General features: G+C 48.1%; 1 protein-coding gene across 8 annotated transcripts in view; it reads right to left on the bottom strand.

The window, feature by feature from the left end:
* ERI3 (ERI1 exoribonuclease family member 3) overlaps positions 1-22,819 on the bottom strand; it is a 138,633-nt gene that overhangs the window by 24,697 nt on the left and 91,117 nt on the right. For 4 of the 8 annotated variants that reach the window (XM_060206029.1, XM_060206027.1, XM_060206028.1 and 1 more), the window contains one exon: positions 4,305-4,437. The exons of 2 other annotated variants lie outside the window; for them this stretch is intronic. In XM_060206029.1, coding sequence (XP_060062012.1) covers positions 4,305-4,437 — 133 coding nt within the window. The remainder of the gene's footprint in view (positions 1-4,304; positions 4,438-22,819) is intronic. 2 more of the 8 variants (XM_007530969.3, XM_016191646.2) reach the window with 1 other exon arrangement.

The following is a 22,819-nucleotide window of genomic DNA, read 5'->3' as shown; positions in this document are numbered from 1 at the left end:
GCCCTTAGAAGATGTCAAGTGTGCAGGGTCTGATCATTACCCCCAACAAATTATAGTCAGGGCTCAAGGGTTCTATACAGTCGCACAAGAAAGGCTGGGCAATATTCCCAGAGGAGGTGGTCCCTGGAAGATGGACAGGATTTCCTGACTTAAGTAGTGGAGAAACTGAAATACTGAGCAAGAACTGCTGGGATCAGAGAAGGTGAGAAGCAAATCGTTGCTGGGTTCAGGCTCTGAGGACAACTAGTAGGGGTGAAGAGGTGACAATACCACCTTGTCTTTGCTCCTCAAGTTGCGGCTACTGGAGCTTTGTGTGCTTCAAGCGACCCTGAGGAAAATGAAGAGAGTCAACTTGTTTGCTTCCACTTCATCTACTGGTTGTACAAAGACCAATACCAAAAAAGCTTTCTAGTTCAGCTCAGTGGTGAGAACATAGGCTTTGTACTTAACTGGATCTGGGTTTGAATCCCTTGAATTCAACTGACTGTATGACCTCACAGAAATCACTTAACTGAGTCTCAGTTTCCTAGGCTCTAAGATGGGAATAGTGTTGCTGTCTCCATCAGACTGGTATAAAAAATTAGATCAGTTAATAAAAAGAGCCCCCCCTTCCCATCATGAGAGCACCCCTCTGATAGTTTGTTGAAATAAGAGAAGGAACAGAGAGCACTCAGGAATCCCTTGTGGAGCTATCCTGCCTCAGAGCCTTTGTCCCATGTCTAGGATGCTGATAGAGCCACTGACTGCCCTGGACATCAGCAGGTCTACACATAAGTATCCACCACACCACAACCTGTTCCACAATACCCTGTCCACCAGGTTCCTCAGGCCAACCCCACTCTCCCAGGAGGAACTAAGAGGCCATGCTGAGAGTCCCAGCACTCCTTTTCTGCTGGGAGCCCCACAGCCTCCATCCCCGTACTCCACCTCTCCCTGTTAGTCCCCAGGGCCAAGCCATCTCCATACCCACATGTGCCTGTGAGCTCTGTGTAGGCAGGGCACTTAACTAACACAGCTCCTAACATATGTAGATACAGGTAAATCTTTACTGAATGGACCCCCACCTCCATTCCCATGGCACCCAGGGAATCTGAATTAACTATTACCTACCACATGCCTTACTGGGCCTCCCCCGTGACCTCACTGTCAAGTTCTCACTAGTCCTCCCTGCATGAGCTCTGACATCCAGCTGGCCAGGCCACTCCTTTGCCTGAGCATTTCTATGGCTGCCCCTCAAACAGCTCCATTCACCGCCCCAACGGGCCCTTACCCTCTCTCCAGCTATCTCTCTCTGTCCTACCCCTATGTGCCTAACTCTTCCAGATGTACCTTTCAGAAAGTGAGTTCAGGAGATGCCTCTTGGGCTTAGGGTTACCATTGTTTTAGACACAGCCACTGGTGCCCGTGGCATTGTGGAATAGCCAAATGGATGTCGTCGATGGCAAAGCTGTGGGATCTCCAGAGTCCTTGTCCAACATCACCCATACCGCCTCACCCCCCACTGAGATACATATACTCCCCACTCCAGGCTGGCAGCTCCTCACACAGTTAATTAGCACCATGTCACTGAGGACCAGCCTGAGTGGCCAGTGACAGGAGCTGACCCCTGACCCCAGGGCTGGGAAACAGTCCACATCAAACTCTTACAGTGCGACCCTTTTAGCACGCATAGTAACTCGGGGCACCGCCAGCTGAAGCTCATTAAAGCTGTCTCTTTGGCGCGAGGGCCATTAACCTCACTGCTCAAAACCCACGCCTCTCCTCCCTGCCTCTCTCAGCCCAATTAATGCCCAGCATCCTCCCTCCCTTCCAAGCACCCTCACCCACACCTCAACACCAGCCAGGAGCCAGCAGGGCAGCCCTTTTCATTCAAACATACAAAGATCAAGTGCCAGGAACCCCTGTGCTCTAGGAAGCCTGTGGTGCTGGCAAGGGGAGGTTTCCACGAGCACCCACTGTGCAAGCCCTTTACAGAGGTGACCTCTGGGCCTTCCCAGCAGCTATGGTTTGGAAAGACACACCAAAAGGTCACAGAATAACCCCATATGCTTTCTATACATAAAAAAGTAGGTAATAGTTAATTCAGATTCCCTGGGTGCCATGGGGGTGCCTAGTGGTGGCAAGGCATGCTGAATGAAGGTCTCTGACCTGCAGGAACTCACACCCAGAAGATAGAGACAGAAGAACCACTGTTCCTGTCTCAGGCTGGGTAGCTTGACTTTCTTACTTCACTCTCATAGCCTGGGACTGTCCAGGTAGGAAACCTTCTCTGAAGGAGGTTCTCATTCAAGAGTCAGCATGGGGGAAGAGAAGGGTGGGGAGGAGCATCCTGCATCCCAAGAGGCAGCAAAGAGTGGGAACAAGGAATCCCTTTTTCTCTCTAACATACTCTGGCATGGATACACAGCAGCAGTTCCCCCTTCCCTGGCTAAAGCAAGTCTTCTCCCCCTCTCATGGTCTTTCTTCTCTACTCCTTCCTTTCCATCAGTCCTCGATTGTTTCAGCCACACACTCACACACTCATCCATCCTTCCACAGCACTTGTGGGGCCCTGCTAAGAAATGGTTTATACAGCATTCATGACTCTGAACTGAAGCTCTGATCAAGTTACTTTCTCATTCATAAGCCTCCTCTTGTGTCCTCAGAATCTCACACAAAAGCCACGCCTTTTAACATGGCATTCAGAACAATTCCTCTTTTAGTCATTCCCCAGTCCAGTGTCCCACTCCAGTCACAGGAAGCTATTTGTAGATGTTCAGACATGCCTCCAGACATGCTGGCCTTTCTCATGGCCTCTGGCTCTTGCCATGCACCGTCCTCGCTAGGATTAAAACCCTCCCTCAATTTTTTCTGCCTACTGAACTCCTATTCATCCTTCAAGGAGATCATGTCAAGGATGACCTAAGTGCACTTTTTTCTAGGAAACTTCCTGCAGACCTCTCAAGCAAATCAACTTACTGGATCTGGGGGCCTCCTCTAGGTTGTATGAAAAAATTCCAATGGGAGGGAGCAGCAGTTGCTGTGGGGAACCCTAACTCCCCTAGGTCAACTGACCACTTCCTCTCAGAAGTGCACCTCAGAAGTCTTGGGGGTGTCAGTGAAATATAAATGAAGATGTGGATGCCACCTTGGCAACTGAGGACAGGGGACATCAGGTGTTTTTATCACAGCCCTTAGCATCGTGGATGGCAACCAGCCAGTTCTGTCTCCATCTCCCACCAGGTGTGAGCTCCTGGAGGATAGGAACCTTCTTTCAGCATGTCTAGCCACCACCAGGCAACAGTGTCTAAGAAAACTTGAGGGGCTAATCTGTTGCTGGTGACTGGGTCTTTTGGGTGTTATCTTTCCAGGCCCCTTCCCCACAGTGTCATCCAGGAATAGTCCCGTTCCTCCCCACCTGGAACAAAGCCAATGCCTGTCAAGTACTCTGTTTCAAAGTATGTGCATGCCTGTGTGTGCACACCAAACAAAATAAGATACACAGACAGGAACAGGCATCAGAATGGATACACACACAGGCTGGTGGTTACTTCCATATACAGACACATGCCCTTAGGAAAACATACACTGATATACTATTACACTCACATTCCTCACACAGACATACACAGACATGGGGGCACTAATGCTTCTTTGAGATAGACACACAGAGACAGTCAGCTGGAGCTGTCAGATGCCCAAAGAGACACATCCACAATGATACATCAGAGCCTCCCATGTCTGGAACCACAACCATCCAGGCCCCTCCCAAATAGGAATCTTCCTAAGGGTGCACCCCCTCCCAGTACCCCAAGTGGTCCCTCCCAACCCAGGCATCGCTCAATGGAGGCTGCTGCTCCTTCGGGGGAGTCAATACCCTGTGGACGGAGCCATCGGTCAGAAGGACCCCAACTAATTAAAAGCTGGTGAAGTTTAAATAATTCATCTCCTTAACTCCCATTGATCGCCCAGTTTAGTGGCCACAGACTTGAAACAATATTAAATAGCCTCCTCCAGTTCCATGGGGATGGGTAAGCTGACATGCCCACCCCCTTTGAGGACATCACCCACTGAGGATGCAGCTGGAATGGAGGGAGCACCTGAACCTGAATCCAAGGCCACCAGTGACCTACCAGAAGCTCAGAGTCAAGCTTCTTCCTAAATATCATTCTGAGAGATCATCAATGGCCTGGTTCCAGTCTCTCCTCACTCCCCTCCCCCCGACCACCGCCCTCCAACTATGGGCTGCACTATTAAGAGCACTGAATGAGCCATAAAACTCCTCTAGATTTCAAGGGCCTGGGACATGCAGGCAAGAGACTGACCGAGCTGCCAGGGGGATATGTGGAGGGACTGACCAATGCCGCTGTGGGGCCGGCCTATGTGCTGCAGGCTGAGACCCTTGTTCATGTCTAGAAGTCCATTCTTGGGCCAGCAGCCCATGGCGAAGCTGTAAGCCTGGAAGACAGGAGGCAAGAGTGGTTAACAGAGGCCCTGAGCCAACCCCACTCGTTCACCAACCCTGCCCTCCCCTTGAGTCTTCCCACCAGAGGGCTTATTCTCTGCAAGCCACTTTATAACAGCCCCACCCCACTGAGAGCACCTTTGTCCTGAGGATTTCCTGACCACAGACCCCCAATCCTCACTGGGCACTCCCTCACCATAGAGCTCCCATTTACTAAAGACTCTCCTTATCAGAACCCCTCCTCTCCTCTCCTTCACTATGCACCACCCCAGCCCCACCCCAGCCCCCAGAACTCTGTTGGGCTCCTTCCCCAGTATTACAGTATCACTGGTGACAAAAACTGCTATTTGGAAAGAACCCATAAGACCAGGGTACCCAAACTTCATTCCACAGAAGGCAGCTGAGTATCATGAGGTCAGGTCACCTGGCTGACTCAAGCAGCTGTGAGGGAAGCACGTGGCATGCACAGAGAGAGAGAGAGAGAGCGCGCGCACACACGCGTGCGTGTGCATGCGCACGTGCTCCCGTGCATATACTGTGGTGTGGGGAGCCAATCTCCTCTGAAGGTCAAGTGCTCACTTATGCATATTCAAAGCGACCACCCATCGATCTGTACTTAATTGTTTTCCTGGGGCTGGGGAAGGAAGTGCTGGGGGCATCGATCCGCTCTGGCCCCCAGCTCTCCATTTCCTCACCTCCAACCTGCATCACTGCTGCCACCTGGCCGCCACCAGCCTCCATGGGGCAGGAGGGGGCCAGAGACGGCACCTTCCCTTACAGGCATGACTGAGCTTATGTTTCACAAACAAGAAGCTGGGGTCTAGCAAGGAGAGACTTGTAAAGGTCTGCTGCAAAGTAGCCCAACAGGAATTTAATTCCTGCTTAGCCTGCTCACAATGTCCAGGATAGGACGGTATGGCCAATGACCATTGCCCACTCCCTCACTTTAGATGTCCCTGAACTTCTTCCAGTAGGTGGCAAGAAGATAACATCAATGAGGGACTGTGGTTAGTGGATATGAAGCTTGGGGTCAGTACCGAGAAGTTGTACAGTGTGTCCGTTGAAAGAACCAAAGTGACTGCCAACCAAGGTGAGCCAGACACTGTTGTGCCCTTGGCCAGCACTGGATCTAGGAGATCCCCATCCCACTACAAAATACAGGGCCTTGGTATATTGCACCAAAGTAAAAGACTCTGGGGTGGGGGGAAGGGTTCAGGCCCTGGAACATGATGGCAGAGGAGGACCTAGCGGGGGTTGAACTGTTATGTGGAAAACTGAGAAATGTTAGACATGTCCAAACTATTTTTCTCACATGTACAAACTATTATATTTTACTGTTGACTGTAAACCATTAATCTCCCGATAAAGAAATAAAAAATTTTTTAAATCAGGGTCCACAGTGGGATATGAAACAAATAACAGAGGTCAGTGAAATAGTGCATCAGACTTTTATATCTGAGGCTCTGAGACCCCAGGATCAATCCTTGGTACAACCATAAGCCGGAACTGAGCTGTGCTTGGGTCAGACAGTTGACCTCTCAGTACTTTTTCTGTGTCTCTGTCTCTGTCTCTCCTTCTCTCTCTCTCTCTCACACACACACACACATATACACACACACTAAAAGAAATAGATCTAAAATTAAAAAGGAAGGAAGGAAAGGGGGGGTGGAAAGGAGACAAGAAGGAGGAGAGAGAGCGGGGGAAAAAGAAAGGAGGGTAAGAAGAACAGGAAGCTGAACACTGACTAAACGAGGACCTTTCCTTCCCAATTGCAGAAACCAAGCCTCCAGCCTTACAGGTACGGAGAGGCTTAGGAGCCAGTGTACTTGAACCTTTGCACATGCCAAAGACATCTGCCTTGACCACAGAGGTATTAGCCACAACCTATCTTCTCTGCCATCCACCCACTCACCCATCTTTCCCAGGCCACAAGTATACCCACAAACTAGAGGCTGTGTGTAAGCCTCAAGGACAAGGGAAACGACACTGGCTGTGAGCCAGGGCTGAGCCAGACTCTCGGGCAGGGAGAAAGCAGCCAGTGGGCGGTGCACAGCTGGAAGAGCTGCTGAGCGTGGTCAGGGCCACGGCTGGAGCGCAGTGGGCCAGAGAGCAGTGGCAGGCCGGCTTTCAAGTACTTTAAAATCACTTACAAAGGCCGGATTAAACGATCAGAAATTCCATTTAATAGGACAAATAAAGAAATAACAATCTACTCTATCAGCCTGGAGAAGGCAAGCTTGATGTTTTTTCCCCTCCTCTAAAAAGGAAAAAGGGAAGGAAGGGGGGGAAAAGAAGGATAATGTGTGTTTACTCAAGCAAAGAAAAAAATATTTAAGTGATGTCGGGGAGAAGATTGCAGTAACTAGTGAAGAATAACATCGTCTACTTTGCTGTCAAATCACACCCGAATTTCAGTAATAGATTCTCGGCTGACACTCAATTCAATTCGAAGGTGATCCTGCTTTATCCCAGCCCATCAAATATTAAACACTTGCATTAGCAGGTGCTGCCGCTTCCCGGCTTAAAGTGGCGGGCGGGCGACAGGGCTGTGGAGGCCCCTCTGCTCTGCTTGAGTTGGGGACAGGGCAGCTCAACGTTATCTGCACGTCATCCTGAGTCTTATCACAGCTAAGCGGGAAGACCACTTCAGATAACATTAGACACCTGCCCCGACGTGTCGCCATGATTAGATTATTATTGTAATTATGACTCCCCAAGATCTCCCCCAGTCTGGGACATGTGGAAGGGGGGAGTGGAGGACAACAGAGTCCAGGAGGGCCAGGCTGGGCCTGGTTGGACCCAGGCAAGCCAGAACCCATGGCAGGAACATGGAGGTCCCACCTGACGGATGCCTTTCAGGAAGGGCAGTCTAGCCTGTCAGAGTGAAGGCGAGATGAATTGGCGTCTCCACCAGCCGTGGGTGTCATGCCACAGTTTCATATTCCCAGATAAGGCATGATAACCAATTGCTGCTGTGACATGGACTCATCCAGTACGTCCTGAGGGGCGCAAGGGTGGGGGCAGGGGGGTTGTGCATGTACATGGGTCTGCCAAGCTCCTAATAAGAGGGATTTAATTTTTACAAATGCTGCTTCCAGCGGGGCCTTCACATACCAGCCAAAGTCCAAAATGATATTAAAAACGGTTAATTAAAACTGCTCTCCTTCAGCCTGGGCTCTCCCCCTGCTAAGAGCCCTGGCATGTCTCCCCTAGGTCCTGCCACTTTCCCTACAGGGCTGACCCTTCAGATGAAGCCGCCAACTTGGTGAGTGCCCTCCTCCTCCAGGCGCAGCTCTGCAAGCTCCCCACAATTCCTGCCATCTCAGCTATCCCTGAGGCATAGCCAGTAGCCAGAGGGGTAGTACCCAGAGAACACAAGGTCCTCTAGCAGCTGTGCTCCTATCCATGTGGGGTCTGGATCCTCACACGTGCTGCCCCTCTGCACCTGTACCCACATGACCACCCCCCCAAAAGTCATTTGTGTTTAAAGAAATAGTCATATTTGATAGAACAGAGAGAAATTAAGAGGAGGAAGAAAGATAGAGGTGAGGAAATGAAAGACACTTGAAGCACTGCTTCACCACTTGTAAAGCTTTCCCCTGACAGGTAGGGAGTAAAGGCTTGTAGATGGTAATGTGTGTGTCCAACCAGGTGCATTACCACCAGGCCCTGATCCAAAATTCAAGTCTGATGATCCTCCCCTCCTTCCTAGATGTACACACCATTGAGGAGCAAACCCACATAGGGCATGAAGCTTTCTCTCAGATTGCCTGGCCCATTCTCCACTCACTTGAGAAGCTGAATCCATCTTTGAATCTTGGTAGAGACTTCCCAGAAGCTCAGTTCAGGGCAAGGTGACATGGGTTATGGATCAGATATTCTGACAGGAAATTTGAGGATTCCAGGTTGGGAACACCCAGGGAGTCACCATAGCAGGAAGATCAGAGGTGGGTGTGTTTGTGTTTGTGTGTGCATGTGCGTGTGCATGCATGAGAGAGAGAGAGAGAGAGAGAGAGAGAGAGAGGGAGAGACCTTGGGTTGCCCACAGGGACAATAGAGACAAACAAGCCCTGCAGGGTTGGAGGCAGCTGGATAAGCTTCCTAGAGAATGTGGTACTGGAGGGCTTGAAGACAATCCAGGGTGGAGACACAGCAAGGACAAAGGACAATGGCAGGAGCTGATTTAGATTATAGGCAAGGGCTTGGGTGTGGCTGGGGCAGCCAACAAGAATGAAAGGAGCCATATGTTGAGGTGCTGCCTCCCTAACAGCAACAAGGGTGTCAGACAAGGGGTCCACTATCATTCACCCCTTTCCTCCCACCTGCTTCTATGTCTGCCCCCTCTCCCTCCTGCCAGTCTGTGAGATGCAAGGGCAAGGGATCCAGAAGCTCTCTGACCTTGCTCACAGTCAGGCAGGGATTTGCTGTAAGAGCTATTGCCAAGGCTGTGTTTGAGCCCCCTTGCCATGCTGGTTCCAAATGCTCTGGGTGCTACTTCTCCCACTTCATCTCTCCTAACCACCATGGTTCCGGATGGGGTATAGAGCACAGAAGACTGGGGAGCTCCTGTGTCTATCCGGGGCAGGTGGAGTTGGCATGAGCAAAGCGGGCCCTACCAAACTAGCCTGGCCCCAGCCCCGGGCCAGGCAGGCATGCACACACACTTCCCTTCCCCTGGGCGGCTGTAATTTCCATGCACAGGGAAGCAGGTGCCGAGCTGCTCCCGGCTGGCTCTCCCCTCTCTCGGCTCTGCCCGCCTTGGCTGCTGCCCCATTAGCTTAGTGGCCAGCCATCTGCGACGGGCCTGCCGTGCAGCCCTGCTGTAGGCGCGGCGGGTGGCCCCCTGTGTAACAGGGAGCTTTGCCATTAGCGCCTTTAATATTCTGACACCTCAGCATAGCCTGCTATTACATGCAAACGCTGATCGCCCTGTGAAATTACATTGCTGGGCCCGAGAAATGGAATCGTGTATAATCAGCCTCCTCCATGCACTGTCAGTCCCATCACAAACACGGCACCCGGCGGCTTACGGGGGCTTAGCAGCTGCGACAAGTGTATTGGGTTTAATAGATGAAGTAGCCCTCATCGGCAGCAGCATCAGATCTTTCAAAGAGGAAAGAAGAGGCATCGACAGCTGCAAGGGTGTCTGTGCCCACCCATTCACTACCTACCAGGGTCCCAAGAGCGGGATTGCAGTGTTGTGGTTGCAGCTAGAACCCAACTCAGATTGTAGACAGAAGCATAGACTGCTTTGCAAACTCCCAGGAAAATCAGAGCTACTGAACAGGCTGGCATTCTTCCAGCCTCTCCATGAGGTGGAAGAAGGGCAAGTCTTCAGGTAACTTGTGACTTTGCAGGTCTAAGGTTGGTGAACCACTTCCCAAGATGAGAAATCAAATCAAATCACCTGCCATTCTCACAAATACCCAACTGACAAAGCTGGAAAAATGGCACTCTAATAAAAGATAAGTCTGACAGACATAACTGTTAATACTACCTCACCTTTTTTCTACTGGCCAACAGGTAAACCTGAAGTACTGGGTCACAGATAAGCCAGAAGATGGCATAACCTATAGCCTATGCCTCATATAAAGGTAGTGTGTCCAAGACCGAGAATCAGACAAACCTGGGGTTGTTCCCAGTTTCGAAGTTATTCGCACTTTAACTCTGGATCAACTGTCAAATTTCTTTGAGCTTTGGTCTCCTGTACTCCAAAATAGGATGACAGTTCTTTTCCCCATGTACATCTGAAGCCACTCAGGAATACTCATTCCTACTGCCACCTCCAGAAGTTCTTCATGATCAAACAATACAGTCTTTGAGAATGCTGCTCTTGGGCAGGGGGTAGACAGCATAATGGCTATGCAGAGAGACTCTCGTTCCTGAGGCTCCAAAGTCCCAGGTTCAACCCCCCGTACCACCATAAACCAAAGCTGAGCAGTGCTCTGGAAAAAGGGGAGGGGGCAAAGAATACAGCTCTCTCCCCTTCTTCTGGGTTCAATCTAATACCACTTGTGGCAGAATGTATTTTCCAGTGACAGCTGAAACACTATCTCCCATCGAGCATTCTCTTCTTACAGTGTGACTTTGATATACCTATAATAATCAAGAGGAAGAGTCTGTGTCCTCTCTCTTTGAAACAGTAGATCTGAGTAACTACTTCAGCCAACACAGTAATGCTGGTGTGTGTTCTCATTCATTAGAATAGCTGTCTTGGAGCTCTAAGCTGGCCTGTCAGGCTGGTCTGGTAAGAAAGCCCAAGCTAGCTCATGCAGAGACCACCCAGAGAAGCCATATGACTAGGTGAGGAAAACAAGCAGCCTAGCCACTCTCTGGTTTCTCTAATCATGTTCTATGCCAGCTCCAGTCACCAACCATAAATGCATGGGAGAGCCTGAGGCAGAATTTAGTCCTTCAATTATTGATTAGAACAAAAGCATGAGAAATAATAAAAAGTTATTGTCTTAAGTCACTTCATTATGTGATGACTGGTTACGCAGCAACAGTAACTTGGAAAGCTAATACCTACTAACTTCTGGATATATTAATGCCAATACCTTTAACTTCTTTCTTGATGCTTCCAGACTATTCTGGAAGTCTCCCTCTAAGACTTCATTCCTAACCATCACAACTCTGGCATCTATGGGATAGCCTACCCACACCTTTGCCTTTCAATTTCTCCACTTACTGTGCTCTTAACGATCATTTTGTCTACCTAGCTTGGCCAGCAACACCCCGGAACAGGTGATCAATTGGAATTGCTTTCCCCTTGAAATATTAAAAATGACAGCATCCACTCTGACTTCAGATTCTATATCCTTCTAGATTTTGTACCTTCTCTCCTTCTACTGTTTCTCCCTTTCCCCGGTATGCCCATCGTATTCTGACCTTAATTCCTTTTCTACGGAACCTGGATCCTTCAGATGTTATCACTTCAACCACCCATTCTTCAATCTTCAATACCTCTGCCCACTTATCTAGGATTTTCCCTGAAAAATTCCTACAACTCCCACTCTCCTTCTCTATACATTGAGCTAAGTGATGCAGGAAAAAATTCACTCATGTATTGAAGTGGCCACTACAGATTCAAGATCTTAGCAATTTTTAATAGTATATAACAATTTCACTCCCCTACTTTTGCAAAGACAGTAAAAGCTGCTGAATAGAATTCTTTCAACTGCATTCCTGTAGGTTCCTGCTGAAACCAACAATTCTCACCACACTGCCCACATCTATGGATAATTTCAGCTTCTTGCTGTTTTCACCACTCTGCTATCTGCTTCATCTTTGAAACTCTTCTCCTTTGGTTTTCTCAACATTGTACTTTTTGAGTTTTTCTCTCTCTCTGATGTTTTCCTCACTACCTCCTGCATACTCTCTTCCACATTTGATCATCCTCTATATGTGCTCACACACACTCTTCCTGATTTTGTCTACCCTCTGCCATGATTCTTGAGTATATTTCTTCACCTCCCTTGTCTTTGACCTCTCCTGCCAGGCTAGCGTGGGCGTGCCTCTTCCCCGGGCACGTACTTGTACTCTCTGGGTTGGAGAGAACTCGACCGGAGCCAGCCTAGGCTGCTATTCACTCAGCAACGCAAGGGAGATGACTCAGGAACCAAACACGTGGCGAGACAATGCAATGTCTTTACTGATCAGAGAGCCACGGCTTTTAAAAGACAGACCTGGAAGTGGGGAGTTGGAAATGGAAATGGCTAGGAAGGGGGCAGAGAAAGGCAGGAACTCCCTTAGCAACCGTTGCGAGGGTTTTAACTGGTGGAATTAATACTACCCTGGAGGCAGGAGGGTCTTCAGGGTAGAAAGAAGATAGATCAAAGGAATGGAATGGATGGGGATCTTTCAGGCAAAACAATGATTATGTAGATAGGCCAATGCAGGGTGCTTTGTGAGACTCCTCACAATTTCCCAACACTCTCCAACTTCCAGATCAATATTTTTTGTTATGACTGGACTGTCAAACATATATACTATACTGTGTACCTGAAACTTCCACCTGAATTTCACTTGGGCTCTTCATTCTCAATATGCTAAACTCACTTCCTCTGAAGTGGTCCTTCTCTTGGGTTCCAAGGTCCAGAGAAAACTTGGTCTACCAGAAATGGGGGGGAGAGTGGGATGGGATGGGAAAATGTGTTAACCTTGCTTCCTTCTTCTGTCTTACTGTCCACCACGTCTTGAAATTGCTGTGTTACGTATCTGAAGACTTTTTTCAAGTAATTCCTTCAGTCTACTAAAATACTCTCCAACTTCTTCCACTCTCTGTCCTATTGAACAATAAAATTCAATAGGCATACAGTTCAAAAGTGCCTTTTAAAATCTTGCCTGATTCATGCTTTCTTTAAATCCATCCATATGTGGAACAACTGCTGAAACTTTAGATTTACTTACAAATATGTTATCCCATGATGGTGAGAGAGTCGTTTCTTCCTCAACTTTGGCATCATTTTATTGAGGGGATGTTGACTTATAGGATTATTGTCATATGGATACATTCCCATATTTCCCCAAGATAGGTGTCAGTACATCTCACCCTTCACCAAAACCAATACCCTATTCCACCAGAGGGCTTTAGGTCACCAGCATCCCCTAACATTCATCCCTGACCCCTTTGAAGTCTCTGGATCTGCTACAACATACCACACTTCTTTGAGGATTCACCCTGTATTGTCCCTTGCTTGCTTTGTTTCTTAGGTCTCAATATGAATGAAATCACGTGATAATTATTCTCTTGCTCTTTTTTTTTTTTCTTTGCCTCTAGGGTTATCGCTGGGATTCGGTGCCTCCACTATGAATCCACTGCTCCTGGAAGCTATTTTTTTCTCTTTTGTTGCCTTTGCTGTTTATCATTGTTTTTATTGTTTTTATTGTTGTCGTTGTTGGATAGGACAGAGAAATCAAGAGAGAAGGGGAAGACAGAGAGGGGGAGAGAAAGATAGACACCTGTAGACCTGCTTCACCACCTGTGAGTGACCCCCCTGCAGGTGAAGAGCTGGAACCGGGATCCTTATGCCAGTCCCTACACATCGTGCCATGTACGCTTAAGCGACGCACTACCACCCAGCCCCCCTCCTCCTGCTTATTTCACCATTTTTTACAGCTGTGTGATGCTGAGAGATATTTTTAGAAACAGAGAAAGAGAGATAGACACACCACAGAACCTAAGCTTCATTCAGTATGGTAGAGGCCAGGCTCAATCCAGGGCTGCACATATGGCAAAGCAGCTCTTTCGCCAGCCCTATGTTGAGTGATTTTTAAGGGTAGGGGTTCTATCTGTTGTCTTTCAGATGGGCTTCATTGAAGGAAGGGAAAAATAGATATCTCTGTGTCTAATTCTGATGAGAAGCAAAGCCTGGTTGAGAACTACCACTTCTTCCAATCTTATCTGTGTCCTTCAGGAACTATAGCTGTTTTGTCCAGCAGAACAGCAAGCCCCCAATATTCACACTTAGAAAGGAAAGTCCATCCACTGTATTAAGAAAGGAGGAGAGACTAATCTTGTCCCCTTTCTTTTTTTCTGAACTCTTTGGTTTTATGGGTAGCCCCACTCGACTGCTGGGGTCCAACAGAGGCTAGAGACTTTAGCAACGGAAGAATAGACACAAACACATCTTCTCTATCACTAGTTGGTAGATTTATGTTAAAGTACACCTTAGTTATCAGCATACTGCAGGGGTTCAGAGGTGCTTCATTCTATACATCAACAGAACACATCCCTGTATGCTTAACCTTCCTGCTCACTGCCTACCACAAACAGTTGACTCTTGTGCACTAGACCACCACCTCAGCAAAGGCATGGCAGCAGCACCACAAGTCGAGGGTCAAAACATATAGAGGACAATTAATTCTAGGTGGTGCAGTTGCTCTCATGTTCCTAGAATCTTGCTTCATTGCTGAGTCAGAGGTGGACTTGGGGACAATGAGATTTCTGGGGCAAGAGCCAGATAAAGAGCCCCAGAGCCATGCTGCCTCACTGACAAATGAGGGTGGTCTGTCTGGGGTGCCACACTTGAGGTCACAAAGTTGAAGGCAGCAGGTCGATCTAAGGCAGCTGCCCACGGTGAGAGCTACATTGTGAGTTTTCTTTGTTTTCATTACAATTTCCTCTCCCATTGCTTCTTTTTAGTCAGCCTTTTTCTCCCTGGGGTGCTAGGGATTGAATGAAATACCACCCCCGGCTCCAATAAGTGTATTTCAATTACATCTGTCACTGCATAACGATATAATGATATATCATGTGATATTAAATCCATGGTAATCATATCAGGGATTTTTTTTAATCGTGCACTAATCGCATTATTACATCTCTATAATTAACAACGGGAGGTATGGAAATTCAGTTAAGGCAGAAGGCTCAATGTACTCCCCCCCACCACTACCCTAGCTCCCCCAAATGAGAACCCTACTAGGAGATGGAGACTGAAGGACACTAGCAAGTTGGACCAATGCCTCCACCTCCCAGTGCATCAGCCTTTGTTAGGCCCAGCCTTCAGCATCCAGGGCTGGCAGAGGGAGGCATGATTGAGAGCAGGATGCTGCTGGGCTTGTGAACTCTCAGGAAGAGCCTGGAACAGAGACTGCACAGAGATACGGCTCAGCTGGGCCTTCCACACCTTCTGCCACTGAAGCAAGGAAGTATCTTCATGGTGAGGGGCGTTACCTTTCTTTCAAACCAGCATGAACCCAGGGGTGTTCATAAGGGATATAGCAAGTTCCTGTCTCCCTGTCTACAGGACAGATTCCTCCTGCTACTGATACAGACTCTCTTCCTCAGACATAGTCCCTTTGGAGGCACCTCTTAACAAGCAGGTCCAGCAGTTGTGATGCCACTGTTTTTGGTCCTATCATCCCTCAGCTGAACAAACCCAATTCTTCTCAGTTATTCATCCTCAGTCCTCTCTGAAATATGGTCCTTCTTATTATATGACAAATAGTTTTTGGATAACCAGTATGGTTGTTATCGTAGGCCCTTTACCCCCTCCAGGAAAAAAAAATCCAAGTTCTTGTGTTCTCCATCACCCAGGTCTACCTGGAGAGAGGAAGGCCCCAGGACTACAGTTAGAACTATGTCAAGTGACCCTGTCTCTCCCATCCCCTTCCCAATACTGAGCTGTTAGGGCTAATCACCTCAGGGGTGTCAGAACTGGTCTGCAAACCAGAATTCTGCGTTTCAAGTCCAAAGCTTTGAAGTTGGCATGTAACTAGTCCTCGGTGAGGGGTAGGCATTTTGCTAAGTTTGACTCTCAGAAGTTGGACAAGCCTGAAGATAAAAGAGAAAAATCATGTCCTTTTTCCTAATAAAAAGGAGACACTAATAGCAGTCAGAACTCAGGCAAAGCACTTTAAGTTTCTAAAGTGCTTTCCAAATTAAAATATAATCCTTTACCAAGCTTGCAATACCACCACCACCCAGCCCTCACACAAGATGGTATGTGTACACTTGCACACAGCACATGCACCTTTACTTTCTTTCTGAGAAGAATGAAAAGCATCTTCAAAACCATCAGACCAGACCTCCCTGACTCTTCACTAGCTTATTCATGTACCATATAACTAATCAAGCAACTACTATATGCCAAGTTCTGCACAAAGTGCTGGAGACAGATCAAGCAGACTAGATTACTAACTTCAAGGAGCTTCCAAGCTAGGAGAGACATGTAAATTCACATGTGGTGAAGGGCTGAGATGCTATAAGAGCCCTGAAGATGTAGCCCATATCAGACCTGGAGGAAAATCACTGAGAAGCATCAAGATGGTCTTCAGTGGGACATCCAAGGTGGGCTTATAGGTACAGGGATTAGTTCAGTGGTCTGAGCTGAGATGAGGAAGCATGTGGGTGGTACATGAAACTCAGAGTGGCTAAGACCACCTAGGAAGAGAATAAAAGCCTTTAGCATCAGAGAAGGGCCTTCTCCTCTTTGATGCTGGGGGGGGGGGTTGTGGTGGTGGTGAAAGGCTGAGAGATGGGAAGGCTAGAACTTCCAGAGATAAGACCCACTCAGAGATAAGGCACACTCCTCTCAGAGTGTACCTACCACCCTAGCCTCTGCACCTGCCCTTGCCACCTCCACTTTTAAAATTTTTTTAATGTTTATTTATTTATGTTCCCTTTTGTTGTTCTTGATTTCTTTGTAGTTATTGATGTAGTCGTTGTTAGATAGGACAGAGAGAAATGGAGAGAGGAGGAGAAGGCAGAGAGGGGGAGAGAAAGACACCTGCAGACCTGCTTCACCACCTGTGATGTCACTTCCACTTTCAATGCACCCAGGTGTGATTATGATAGGAAAGTAAAGGCCCATTCATAGCAAACATTTATAGAGAGCCTATAATGTGACAGTCTAGATGATAGCATGTAGTATAAAGGCACAGTACTGTGCTTAGAGAGCTTATAGTCTACTGGAGAAAGCAAATGTTAAACAGCAACACAATCACGAAGTTATAGCTATAGTAAGGATTCAAAGAGGGACCAGGTGGTGGTGCACCTGGTTGAGTGCATGTGTTACAACGTTCAAGGACCCAGGTTTGAGCCCCCAGTTCCCACCTGCAAGAGGAAAGCTTTGCAAGTGGTGAAGCAGGGCTGCAGATGTCTCTATCTGTCTCCCTCTCTACCTTCCCCCTTCCCTCTCAAATTCCAGCTGTCTCTATCCAATAAATAAAAAGATTAAAGAAATTTTAAAAAAAAAAGGCTTCAAAGAAGAAATGCAGCTGCTATGATAGGGTGGAAGAGAGGAACCTGACCTGGCTGGGAACTGTTTCCATCAGAACAGGTAAAAGCAGAGACTAGCTGAAGGGGGAAACTGTTGGTAGTAGGTAAGAGGGTGCAACACGCTATAAACTTAACCCAGCATCTAGATAGTCTCATATCAAGGACAGTGTCCTTAAAACACCAAAAACAAGCATGTGGTGTGGCTAATGCAGATGCCAGGACATGCAGGGCCTTGAAAGCTACAGTAAGGGTTCCACACTACTTCTTCAGGCAATGTGAAGTAACCCAAGGGTCTATTGCTGTTATGCTCTGTGATTTATAGTGCTCTTCCTATGTCAAATGTTAGTTCCTTTGTATACTAACCCCTTTCCTGGTCTTAAGGGTAGCCAGCCCTGGGAAAAACTAGAAATAACTAAGACCATTTTCTATCTATTTTAAGGAGATAAAGACACCACCCAAGCAGCTGAGCTTATTCTTGAAAGATTCACATATTTACTGATGGCCTGTCTGACTCCGGCAGCTCAGCTGAACCATATCTAGACTGTGCCCTCAAAGAAACTCAGAAAAATTTGTAGAGAAACAGAAGCAACATACTATTGGATAACCAATCACTGCTCATGTATTCTTTGTAAAGAACTTCAGAGAAGAAAGTGCTCAGTCTGGAGGCATCTGAAGCCCAAAATGGGGTAAACTGCCTCCAGGTCCTCTGCTCAATGAAAGTGTTCTTCACATAGCCTGCAGACTAGGCTGTGGACAGGAGTATATGGAAAGCCTTTAGCCATATGGCTACTGAGAGAAGGCTGGAGACCAAGAGAAGGAACGTGTGTCTTCCTGTTGCAAAGGTAAAGACTGAAAGAATGTGACCAAAGTCAGAGAAGAAGAAAGTAAGTCTCACCACATGGTTTTAGGATGATGAACAGGAGGACATCTCTAGAACAAGGTATAGGGCTGGGGAGATAGTTCAATAGTAACACAGTACTTGCATGTGAGAGGTTCCAGGTTCTATTCCTGGCACCACCAATAACCAAAGCTGAGTGTTGTCCAGTCAGAAAAAAAAAATCACCTAGCTGCCAAGCCTGTCTCCTCTTCTGTGTAGAGAGGCTTAATTACTTGGTTTCACAGGTTCCACCCAACATCCAGCAGATCTGAGGCTCTCCAATATTCCACAGACAACAGGCTTATTTCTCTGCTTATGCTCATCCACCTACTCCAACACTAACCTTCCTCTAGCCTCTCCTAATCCACCCTGTCTACTAGGATAGCACCTTCAGCAAGCCCTTCCTAATTTCTCACCCGTGTCGCTTCCTGACTTCCACAGACCAGCCTGTGTTCTCCCAAAAGCACTCTGCCTAATTACACATTACATATGGTCTGGTCCTCTTATTTGATTGGTGTAAGGACTGTCTTCTCACTGCCTGACCCCTGAAATCCATTTCAAGGAGGAGGCAGGAAGCTCTATACTCAAAGGCCCCAGAAGCAGGCAGAAGTCTGGGCCCCCACTCTCAACTGCCCAGTCCTCTGAGAACTCAACAGGCCTCCACTTGAAGAGGGTGCTACAAGCAATGATGTCTCCAAGTGCGATGGGAGATATTTGTGTCTGCTTTACCCTTGGCTTTTTGCTCCGGTTCAGGTACAAGCGGGGTGGGCCGGCTGGCAGATCTGAGAGCGCGGCACGCCCCAGCAGGCAGGGCGCACCGCGCGGAGGAAGGCACAAGTCAGTCTGGAGTGCTCCCCATTTATCAAGCTCACGCAGGCCGCCAGCCGAGCGAGTCTTTCTATCATTACACCTCTCAAAATCCGATTCATACCACTAATCCTGCCTTCATTCTCCCAGATTAATAACATCTCTTTCAACCTTCACAGTGTGATAAATAGACAAAGAGAGAACAAAAGGAGAGACAGAAGAGAGAGAAAGAGCTGGAGCAAGTCCCCATAATAGAGAGAGCCGAGAAAGAAGAGAGGGGAAAAAGGAGAGCGAGCAAGACAGGAGCAGCCAGAGACTGCAGCTACCTTAGAGAGAGGCTGAGGAGAGCAGGCGCCGCGCCCCGCTATGCGCTCTGCTCTGTCCCCAAAGAGAAAGAAAGGCTCGTTAACAGCTCCTTCCTGCCTGCACTTTTGTTCAGTTTCTTTTCTTTCCTTCCAATCCTGCTTTAGGTCAAATTCCAGTGAAAATAAGTCTCTGGGCTTCCAGGTCTTCTTCAGGCCTCCCTACGGGGCCCATGGGAACGAGCCCACCCCCTGGCATCAGGGCTAGAGCTCAGCTCAAGACAGAGCTGGTGGGTTTAGCAAGGGTGGAGCAAGCTGTCTAGAAGATTCCCCTGATTGTTCTCTTAGTGGGGATCCCTGACCCCTTCTCTAGGCTCTTTAGGCATGATGGGAAAGAGAGTGGAGCAGAGGGAATGCTTGGAGTCCATTCTCTATGGCTCTATACCACAAATCTTTCCATACTCAGCTCCCAGCTGGTCTAATCCAAGACCCCTAGTTCCTCAGCTGCCCAGCTAGCCCAGCTAGTATTTCACAGGTTAAAAAGAGGTGTGCCCAGGAAAAATAAAACTTGCTGTGCCCTAGTTCTAGCCCCACTTCTTATTCTTTCTCCTAGATGCTCACTCACACTTCTTCCATGGTGCACTCCCACAACTTCAGTTCATCCCCTCTCTGGATGCCTGCCTGAACTCTCACAGGCACCCTCTCTTCTGGGCTCTAGAAGGTAACATTATTTATAAAGTTTATTTCTATCATTAGTGGCCCTCTTGTCTCCCCTAGATCCTTGAAAATCTGTCCTCTGAGTACTATGTTTTTAGGTCCAAGCTGCTTGTGGCATTTGACTAAGCCAAACATTACTCAGTCTTATCTCTGAATTACAAAGTATTTCTAGGCAGCAGCAGGCCTAGCTCAGAGGCAGAGGCAGAAGCTCACAGGGCCCCATACACTTGTTCCTTTCATAATCCACTATAGTAGGGGACAGTGGGGCTGCATCAAGCTCCCAGATTGCTGTAGTCTTCAATATACCCTTCTTGGTAGGTGTCCATCTAGAAGGTGGAAGGGGGAGGGAGGGTGGCACGTATGTGCAGAAGAAAGGCCTGCCCTTCCTGATCAGTTCAGTGAGGGGAGACTACCATGAAAGTCAAGGTTTCTCCAAGGGCAGAATCTGCTGATGGAAAAGAAAGACCTGAAGCAGACCCACAGTCAAAAAGCTGATGGCCTATAGATCTGACCCAAGGCAGGTTCCAACTAGGAAACATCATTCAGACATTTGGCAAATTCTCTCCCCCCCACCAAAAGCCTCCTCCTGTCTGAAAACAGCCCAGCTTCTCAATCAAAATGGCTGCCATCTACATTCAACACTTACTCCTGGAGACCCATCACTTCCAGCCCAACTCTGTACCTCTGGCATTAATGATGTACCAGCTATATCTTAACTTGGGGGGAAATAACTTGAGCATCAGAGCAAAGGAGAACTCAGAGGGTCAAGTAAAAGAGTAAAGTAGGGAGAGGCTAGTTCTTGGGATCATATCCCTTCCACAAAAAATCAGAAGTTCCATTAAACTTCCCCTTGCCCCATGTGAGAAGTACTCTGATCTGCTCTCTCAAGTTTCTAGGATCAAATACCTGCAAGAAGAAGGGTGAACCAATGATAATGACTGGCATTTGTCTGTGGGGCCATGTGACCCAAAGACATGGAAGACTAAAGACAAAGGGTAAGAAGGGAGGGCACTCTCAGAGCAGGAGAATGGTTCTCTTCACAACCAAAACAGCCTAGCGATTTCCTGGCTCTCAAGGCAAGCCAGGTATAGCTAGTTATATATGCCTGCACTGTCTCTGAGTCGAAGGCTATAGTGAAGCCTGGATGCTAGGCCCTCCCTTCCCCAAGAGCTTGCATTGCTGGCAGATCACAAAGCCTCAACCAGAGTCAACCCTGAAGTCCCCTAGACACAAGTAGCCAGCAGATCCAGACAGCCTTAAACTTGCTCTAAGCAGTTTTCACATTCTAAACACCCAGACAATGTCCTAGACAGCTTCCCCAGGGGCTCAGAAAGATGTACCAGCCTTTGTAGGCCCACCCCTGACAGAACAGTCCCAGGCTTTGGGGAGAGAAGGCACAGGGGAGGGGAGGGAGGAGTCTCTCTGCCTTTATCGTCAGTCCCTATCACAACACACACTCAGAGGACCTCCATCAGGACATCCAACTCTGGGATGTTCACCCAAACCCTATAAGAAGCCAGACCTGAGTGAGGCTTTCCTCCCAAACCAGACTTTGCAAGCTCACACCCTGAGTACCTGGTTGTTGAATCCACTCCTCCAGGCAGCCAGTGGCACAGAGCAGGGAAGAAGTTGGGTCCTAATGTGTAAAAAGCTCCAGCAATGCAAAATCATTTACTCTTTGGTGCGACTGCTCAGTAGAGCTAATAAATCTTGCATGAGCAGGGCCAATTCTAATTTCCTAATATGAAAAGGCATTTGGATTGAGAGAGAGGGGGGAGATAAAAGTGATTGAATCTCCAATAGTCCAGGTTACTGACAAGAAACATCCTGCTCAGCCCTGGGAGAAGGATGGCAGCGCCCGCCCGCACACACCCATCCGTTCTGCCCCCCTCTTGGCGTGATACATCTCAGTCTCTTCTATTGACAGGACGTGGCTTTAAACACAGTTACACAAGTTATCATTTCTGCCTTCTGATCAATCTGAATTTTCAGGACAATTACCCTCTTAATCAATGATTGCTATCAGCAGCCCTGCGCCTGGACGGATTTCTCAGCAAGGTAATCATGCCGCCAGGCTGGACGGTGTGTGCATAGGCAATGAAGCTCTGGGTGGGGTCTCCTCCCTCCTTCTTGAGGCCCCCTTATCCCAGTGCCACTGCCAGTAGCAGGGACAAGGACAACAAAGTATGAAGGCCACTTCAAGGAGTGACAGGAGCAGGAGGGAGGGAGAGGGCTCAGTTATCCAGTCAGCCTTCCCAACCACCTGATTATGGAGCAAACCTATTAAAACTCTAGATTTACTGCCCACCGCCCAAATGCACCTCCACATGCCCTTCTGCCATCATTCCTACCTCCTAATTAGCCTAATAAAGCCCAATTCTAATTATGAGCTCAAACTATTAGGGTGAGTGAGTGCAGAGAAAAGAGAAATATTGGTTTTGCTAAGTTCTCAGACTATTGGTTCTAGAAATTCCTTTGCTCCCACAGATCTGGTTACTGCCTGAAATGACTGTACAGGCTGCTTCCCCTCCTCAGATGCCAGGCATCAGGACCTGTGACATAGGGCTCAAGTCAGGCAGGCTGCCACCCCACCTAACAATCCAGGCAGAGTCTTTCCACAGCTTCAGCCTTCCCTGAGGCTGACCCAGAGTCTCAGCAGGAAAGGGAAGCAGGTGGAGAGGTAGAGTCTATACTTGCCTCAAGTGTTTGGATAGCCAGAGGCCATATCTGCCATTATGGGGGCAACCCAGGAAATCTTTTCACATCAGCTGTTCCTGAGCAAAGATTTAACTAAAGAAGCCAACAGCAGAATGAAAGGGCCAAGGACACTGATGAATGAACTTATGCTTCAGCATGGGTACCAGATATATGTATACAGAGATACCCAGGACAGAGTGGGTTGTGTGATTAAAACAGATCCCAACAATTTGCTATTATATCCTGAGAGG

This window comes from Erinaceus europaeus, chromosome 13 (genome assembly GCF_950295315.1).
Source record: "Erinaceus europaeus chromosome 13, mEriEur2.1, whole genome shotgun sequence".
Taxonomy (NCBI): domain Eukaryota; kingdom Metazoa; phylum Chordata; class Mammalia; order Eulipotyphla; family Erinaceidae; genus Erinaceus; species Erinaceus europaeus.
This window is presented reverse-complemented; position numbering and strand designations above follow the sequence as displayed.